At 36.9% G+C, this 8,454-nt stretch overlaps 1 protein-coding gene and 1 non-coding gene across 2 annotated transcripts; both read left to right on the plus strand.

The window, feature by feature from the left end:
• The first annotated feature begins 764 nt into the window (after positions 1-764).
• On the plus strand, positions 765-871 carry LOC139894706 (small nucleolar RNA R71). The gene has a single exon (XR_011775193.1). It is a non-coding gene; the product is annotated as a small nucleolar RNA R71 (small nucleolar RNA).
• Positions 872-1,837: 966 nt separating this feature from the next.
• On the plus strand, positions 1,838-2,901 carry LOC139888281 (uncharacterized). Its single transcript, XM_071871299.1, has 2 exons — positions 1,838-2,464; positions 2,548-2,901. Exons 1-2 carry the CDS (start codon positions 1,838-1,840, stop codon positions 2,899-2,901), a joined length of 981 nt encoding a protein of 326 aa, XP_071727400.1.
• Positions 2,902-8,454: the final 5,553 nt, after the last annotated feature.

The following is an 8,454-nucleotide window of genomic DNA, read 5'->3' on the forward strand; positions in this document are numbered from 1 at the left end:
TAGTTTTGCATAATTTCTTCCAAACTCTTCGAAGGTTGGGATTGTTGAATGTTTGGTTGAGGTGGTTGATTGTAACCTTGGTTATTTTGTGGTTGACTATAGCCTTGGTTGTTTTCATAATTCGAATTGGCTTGGTTGTTATAAGGTTGGTTATTGTAAGGTTGTTGGTTTTGGTATTGAAAGTTTTTGTTTCGGTTTTGGTTATAGTTATTGTAACCTTGATTTCGGTTTGGGTTCGTGAATCCGAATGGTGTATTGGTTTTATTGTTGAATGACACTTGTTTTTGATTAGGATTGTAGTAGCTTTGGTTCGATGTTCCTCCCCGTTGGTAGTTTTGATTACTCACGTAGTTCACATGAGCATCCGAATTCATGGGAATATCATCTAGATCAACATGATTGCATTTGTAATTTGAGGACAATTCTTAGTGAGATGTGAACCCTCGCATCGTTGACAACCTACTCGCATTGCAACTACCGTTTGTTGAATCTTCCTCAGTTCTTTCCCAAATGTTTGAAACTGATTGTTCAAGCTTGCAAGCGTCACTTGCCCATTATCACTCTCGACTTGTGCTACACTTTTCCTTGTCAAATCTCGCGGTGAAGGTGCCCATTCATATGTGTTGACCGAGATGTCTTCTAACAAAATTTCGGCCGCATTTGGTGATTTATACATAAATACCCCACCGGATGAAGAATCAAGATATTGCTTCATCAAAGCATTAGTACCCCGGTAAAATGTATTGATATACTCCTTCTTCGTCAAACCAAGCGGTGGGCAAGCTCTTAGTAGCTTCTTGAAACGTACCCACGCATCATACAAACTCTCATCACCCCGTTGGGTGAACCCATTAATCTCCATTCTAAGTCGCTCTACTTTTAACGGTGGGAAGAAGTGACTGATAAACTCATTTGTAAATTCTTGAAAGGTTCTTATGGAATCAGATGATAAACTCATTTGTTAATTCCTTAACCAAGCTTTTGCGTCTCCTTGAAGTATGAAGGGGAATGCCCTTAACTTAACAGCGTTAATGATACGCATACCCGATTGGCTCGTGTTGCACATCACACTTGCACCATGTGCATATCCTCTGCGCTATAGCACTTCAGACGCAAGTAAAAGTGCGCTAGAGTGCGCCAGGTTCGAGATAGCGCGATGTATAAAGATGACGTGTCCTGTACTTACCATGATCTCTGTACAAGGGCCGACAGCTAGCAAAAAAGTAATAGTACTGTTCCCTGGTCCCCTCCGTTGAACGACCAGGTAGTGCAGACAAGAAATCAACGTGGAAAACGTGGCTCCAATAAGCAAACAGCACTGTAACTATAAATAACGGACTCGAATCACAAGGCAAGGGATCCTATTTTTTGGGAAGTTACACACATACTATTTTTAGTATCTACATACGGACCAATTGCGCTATCTACATAGCGCCTTCCTTACCCGCGCTACCGGACTCATAGCATATCACTAGACACTCTCGATATACAGGTAACGTTCTATGAACACAAACCCTATCGCCAGCACGAGCCATCGCTGACCGGACTACCCGCCGATGGTGGGTCTATGTTTAACCACCCCTGCTGAGATCCTCATCTCAGAAGGGGTTATTCACGGTACTCTGGACCAGAGAGTTAAACTCAATTGACCCTTAAATCCCCCTCCATTGATGTCAAGCATGGACCGAACCTGACCCAATTATTCTATGCTTGATCATTTGGCGCCATCCGTAGGACACACAAGTTAAAAGGTTTTGATTTGATCTTTTCTCTATATGTCCATTACTCACTTATTTTTTCCATACAGGAATCTGTTACGAAAAGATAAGTGCATTCAATGGCCAACTGCCGACAACAGCTAGGAACTAAGCGCAAAGTCGGCGCTGGCGGAAGCTCGGAAACTACAGAGATATCGTTCCTCGCCATCCGAACGTTTAACACTTCATGTGCGCGCATTGTAGTACAAGGGTACTTGCCCGAGTTAGGTCACGGTGTGAAGCGCCTCCATATAGAAAATGGCAGTAGTGTTGACATCATGTACGAGCATTGCTTCCGACAGTTGCCTACAATGATGAGACGAACCATCAAGCCTCCGACCACAGCCTTGACCGGGTTTTTAGGAGCACCAGCGTGGCCCGTTGGAGTTCTAGACTTGAGGTTGGAGCTGAGAGACAACAAGGACAAATTAAAAAAGCACACTAAGAGCATAGAATTTTGTGTAGTACGCTCGTATTCTAGATTCAATGCTATACTGGGAAGAACTTCCATTCAAAAATTCGGAGCTATACCATCCACAATCCATGGGATGGTCCGATTCCTGACAGAGCAAGGAGTCGCCACCCTCGAATCAACGCCGCTGGATGCCTTATGCGCAACTGTTACTGACAAAGGAAGCACTACTCTCGAAGAAAAAAGCGCGAATGACTGGCGGGTTCTAGTTAATCCTGAATATTCGGAACAAAAGGTAAAGATAGGGGGAACCTCACACACGAAACTAAAGAGAAGCTGAGGAATATCCTCATTTCCAATTCTGATGTATTCTGTTAGCGCGATGTCGATATGACCGGAGTACCGCGAGAGATCACGCATCATTATCTCTGCGCCAGCATCAATTTAACCCCTATCAAACAAAAGAAATGGCCAATGGCACCCGAAAGAAGTGAATGGTTGAGCACAGAAGTGGATAAGCTGGTAAATGCTAACATATTGCGCAACGTGAACTATCAGACATGGGTGGCTAACCCCGTGCTGGTGGCAAAGTCCGATGGAACATGGCAGCTCTGTATCAATTTTAAAGATCTCAACAAAGCTTGTCCCAAGGACAATTATCCGCTGCCAGAGATAAATTGGAAAGTTGAGTCGCTCGCTGGTTTTAGGTTTAAGTGCTTCCTAGACGCCTAAAAAGGATATCACCAAATATAAATGGCGGAAGAAGACGAAGAGAAGACCGCGTTCTACACAGACCAAGGGATATACTGTTATACTAAAATTCCCTTTGGGCTGAAGAACGTGGGTGCTACTTATCAACGCACTATAGATACAGCATTTGCTAAGCAAATTATGCGTAACCTCGAGGCGTACATCGATGACCTCCTAGGGCACATCGTGACCCCGCACAGAATCAAAGCAAACCCCAAGAAAATAGAAGCAATTGAGAAAATTCCCTCTCCTAAAACAAAAAAGCAAGTTCAAAGACTCAATGGGAAATTGGCCGCATTAACGCGATTCCTGTCTAAGACGGCTGAGAGATCGCTCCCATTCTTCCATAGCCGGAAAGACTGCGCTAAAAAGTCAGATTTCAAATGGACTGATGTAACACCCCACCAAAATCACCATTAGCGCAGATGTTAACTCTGGTTCCAGTGCTTGGTCTTGACCTCTAAGCAACAGCAAAGTTCTAGCGGAAGCAATAAGTACCTGAGAATAAACATGCTAAAGCGTCAACACAAAGGTTGGTGAGTTCATAGGTTTATCTCAAAAGATAAAGTATTGTAAAGTGGATCACAAGATTTTAAGTTTAAGTACAAATGGTTCACAAAAAGTTTATAAGTCATGAGCACCCGATATACGAAGCTTAACACATGTGTATACAAATATACATATTAGTACCTTATAAAAGTGTACACTCAACCATGTGTATTGTTATGAAGTAATAAGCACTCGTTATCTATTTGGGTAGGGTTGTCAAACCCGATAGATCTATCCATATGATTCGCGCTTACAATCCAGTAATTACTCGCAATCGAGCTAAGGGCTTTGTGGTTGAAACTCATGCAAATAAGTAAGTTTAAGTACTTGTATCCATAATGTAAATTAGTAAAAAGAGCATGTATTCTCACCCCAAGTGTAAACTAATTGTAAAAAAAACGAGTAAAAAGTGGGGCTATGAGACTCAAAATTGATGCAATACGGTGCGAAGCTCAGAAAGTGCGGTTTAGATAGTTTACGGTGATCCGGGCTTGAGACATAATGAATATTATGAGGTCAGAGGTCATACTATTTAATATAGTATTTAGGTTAGGTCTAAGATCAACTTCTTAAGAAATCTTACATGTCCATCTCGATTCTCGATTTCAAAAGTTACATATTTCATAGTTTTAAGATTTGACTGTTTTGACTAGTTTTACCATAACATTAGTTTAGGTGTTTCTATTAATATATACATCCATTTAAAGTGAATTTACCATCTCTTGAAATCTCTTTGAGTCTAGTTTCTAACCATGTAGGGTTAGCCTCTAAACTCAAAATAGAAGTTGGTCAAAAGTTCACTTCTTTACAAGTGTACGAAACAGTTCAGTTTTACACTATAAGTTCCTAGGTGAGTTTAAAAATAGAAAAACTTATTTATTTGACTCAAGAATTTTATTGAAGTCTTAGAACATATAAAAGTGCTTATTCTCAAAAGGAATAGGCTCTAGGTCTTCATTAACCTTGTCTTTGGAGATAAGGTTTTAGACCAATTTTTTACTTCAACAAAATCTTGTGTCAACTAGATAGGACTATATCTCAATGATTTATTAATGGATTTTGGTGATTTTGGTTTCCATGGTTTCCTTATTGAGTCTAGTTTTTAGATCAGAAGCCTTTGGTTCAAGATCTATCTAATATTTTGATTTATACATGAATCTTTGACACTTGGTCAGATTGCTGTGAATCTAAACTTGTCTCACCAAATAAAATTTAAAAATGACTTTCTCTTTGAGATAAATCATGAAATTGTTACTAGTAGTCTCAAACACATATATGAACATCATATAAATTCATGAGTTCCATAGAGCAACCATAGGTTGGTGTTTAGGTCATAGACTTCAAGTAGAAATTTTGACAGCTCAAAGACAAAACAGTTTTACATAGTTTAACCACTTTAGTTCTTAGTTTAGCTTCATTTTAAGATATAGGACATGTAGAGATCTTACGTTTACTGATCTAGAATCAAGATCATGGCTAGATATATAGTCATCATTGAGTGATTTAACACTCTAGATCAAGCTTTTGCACCATGAAAGTTCTTGAAGATGACTAGAAATGATGAATAGAATTGAAGTAGTTTGTTATAACTTGAAGATATTTGATCTTAGGGCTTCAATAATATGAAGTAGAGATTGTTTAGGATCTGTATTAGGGATGTATGTGGGTATGAGAGTGAATGAGAGTGAGCGAATGAGTGAAAGATGAACAAGTGATGAGTTTATATAGAGGTGGTGATGGCTAGGTGTCACATAGAGAGCAAAGGAGGGTGATGACTCACCAATCTTGCTATTAATGATCATGCAAAGTGGAATAATGATGTTTTGCATGGCATTTAGCTTAAGGATTAAGTGTTGGATGTTGTATGATGATAATATGGATGGTGAAGATGGTAGACGATTATGATGATGATGATGATGGAAGAGTTCTAGTCTATTTTTGGTTCATAAATGTACATGTATTTGTGTAGTTTAATCTAAGGTGTTTAATTGTATGTTTAGAGTTTAGGAAGTAAGCTAAGATTAGGTTCTAATCAAGATAGACCAAGGTTGATTAAATGAAAGAATTGGCTAAATAAAAAGTGATCAAGACTAGTTGTGAAAATTATTAAGTGTAGAGAAAGTCTTAACTTATGATTTAATGTCTAAGTAACTTAGTTACAAGTCTTTTACAAGTCTTTAATCTAAATACTTGTTTAATAATTTTACTCATTAAGTTTTTATATATAAAGGTATAGATTATAAAATCTAGGGTTTATGGTGATAAGTTAGGGTTTCAAGACATTATGTAAATGTTCAAAACAACTCTTGATTAAATAGGAGTTAATTATAATCTTAGAGTCTTACAAATCAAAAATAAAAAAATAAAAAATCAAGATTTAATTTATCAAAACTACTAGTCAAGTTGAAAATTTTAATTCATGAAAATTAGATTAAACAACTTAGTTGAAAAAGTTCGGGTTGTGACAACTGAAGAAGCAGAAAAGGCATTCCAAGAGATGGAGGCGCTCCTCAAAGATCTCCCCACATTAACAGCGCCTATCGCGGGTGAAACCCTGATACTTTACCTTGCGGTATCTAAGGAAGCTGTTAGCTCCGTCTTAGTTGCCAAACGGGGAGATGCCCAAATGCCAATATATTTCATCAGTAAAGCGTTATCAGGAAGCGAGTTGAACTATCTCCCCATAGGAAAACTCGTATACGCGCTTGTCGTTACTTCCCGTCGTTTATGCAGGTACTTCCAAGCTCATCCAATTACGGTACTCACTGGCCAACCTATTCGACAGCTACTCTACAAACCGAAAATATCCAGGAGGCTAACCAAATGGGCGACAGAGCTAGGCGTGAAATGTCCCGTTCTTATTGATTAAAAACGTTCCATATTAATTGATTTCGTTGCGAGGTTTTGACCTCTATATGAGACGTTTTTCAAAGACTGCATTCATTTTAAAATAAACCATAACCTTTATTTCATCAATAAAGGTTTAAAAAGCTTTACGTAGATTATCAAATAATGATAATCTAAAATATCCTGTTTACACATGACCATTACATAATGGTTTACAATACAAATATGTTACAACAAAATAAGTTTCTTGAATGCAGTTTTTACACAATATCATACAAGCATGGACTCCAAATCTCGTCCTTATTTAAGTATGCGACAGCGAAAGCTCTTAATAATCACCTGAGAATAAACATGCTTAAAACGTCAACAAAAATGTTGGTGAGTTATAGGTTTAACCTATATATATCAAATCATAATAATAGACCACAAGATTTCATATTTCAATACACATCCCATACATAGAGATAAAAGTCATTCATATGGTGAACACCTGGTAACCGACATTAACAAGATGCATATATAAGAATATCCCCATCATTCCGGGACACCCTTCGGATATGATATAAATTTCGAAGTACTAAAGCATCCGGTACTTTGGATGGGGTTTGTTAGGACCAATAGATCTATCTTTAGGATTCGCGTCAATTAGGGTGTCTGTTCCCTAATTCTTAGATTACCAGACTTAATAAAAAGGGGCATATTCGATTTCGATAATTCAACCATAGAATGTAGTTTCACGTACTTGTGTCTATTTTGTAAATCATTTATAAAACCTGCATGTATTCTCATCCCAAAAATATTAGATTTTAAAAGTGGGACTATAACTCACTTTCACAGATTTTTACTTCGTCGGGAAGTAAGACTTGGCCACTGGTTGATTCACGAACCTATAACAATATATACATATATATCAAAGTATGTTCAAAATATATTTACAACACTTTTAATATATTTTGATGTTTTAAGTTTATTAAGTCAGCTGTCCTCGTTAGTAACCTACAACTAGTTGTCCACAGTTAGATGTACAGAAATAAATCGATAAATATTATCTTGAATCAATCCACGACCCAGTGTATACGTATCTCAGTATTGATCACAACTCAAACTATATATATTTTGGAATCAACCTCAACCCTGTATAGCTAACTCCAACATTCACATATAGAGTGTCTATGGTTGTTCCGAAATATATATAGATGTGTCGACATGATAGGTCGAAACATTGTATACGTGTCTATGGTATCTCAAGATTACATAATATACAATACAAGTTGATTAAGTTATGGTTGGAATAGATTTGTTACCAATTTTCTCGTAGCTAAAATGAGAAAAATTATCCAATCTTGTTTTACCCATAACTTCTTCATTTTAAATCCGTTTTGAGTGAATCAAATTGCTATGATTTCATATTGAACTCTATTTTATGAATCTAAACAGAAAAAGTATAGGTTTATAGTCGAAAAAATAAGTTACAATTCGTTTTTGTAAAGGTAGTCATTTCAGTCGAAAGAACGACGTCTAGATGACCATTTTAGAAAACATACTTCCACTTTGAGTTTAACCATAATTTTTGGATATAGTTTCATGTTCATAATAAAAATCATTTTCCCAGAATAACAACTTTTAAATCAAAGTTTATCATAGTTTTTAATTAACTAACCCAAAACAGCCCGCGGTGTTACTACGACAGCGTAAATCCGGTTTTACGGTGTTTTTCGTGTTTCCAGGTTTTAAATCATTAAGTTAGCATATCATATAGATATAGAACATGTGTTTAGGTGATTTTAAAAGTCAAGTTAGAAGGATTAACTTTTGTTTGCGAACAAGTTTAGAATTAACTAAACTATGTTCTAGTGATTACAAGTTTAAACCTTCGAATAAGATAGCTTTATATGTATGAATCGAATGATGTTATGAACATCATTACTACCTTAAGTTCCTTGGATAAACCTACTGGAAAATAGAAAAATGGATCTAGCTTCAACGGATCCTTGGATGGCTCGAAGTTCTTGAAGCAGAATCATGACACGAAAACAAGTTCAAGTAAGATCATCACTTGAAATAAGATTGTTATAGTTATAGAAATTGAACCAAAGTTTGAATATGATTATTACCTTGTATTAGAATGATAACCTACTG

This window comes from Rutidosis leptorrhynchoides, chromosome 2, assembly GCF_046630445.1.
Source record: "Rutidosis leptorrhynchoides isolate AG116_Rl617_1_P2 chromosome 2, CSIRO_AGI_Rlap_v1, whole genome shotgun sequence".
NCBI classification, from domain to species: Eukaryota; Viridiplantae; Streptophyta; class Magnoliopsida; order Asterales; family Asteraceae; genus Rutidosis; species Rutidosis leptorrhynchoides.

Coding starts and splice junctions, on each gene's coding strand:
- LOC139888281 (XM_071871299.1), top strand. CDS start 1,838: ATGGCCAACTGCCGACAACAGCTAGGAACTAAGCGCAAAGTCGGCGCT. Junction 2,465..2,547: donor CTGAATATTCGGAACAAAAG/GTAAAGATAGGG, acceptor GTATTCTGTTAG/CGCGATGTCGATATGACCGG.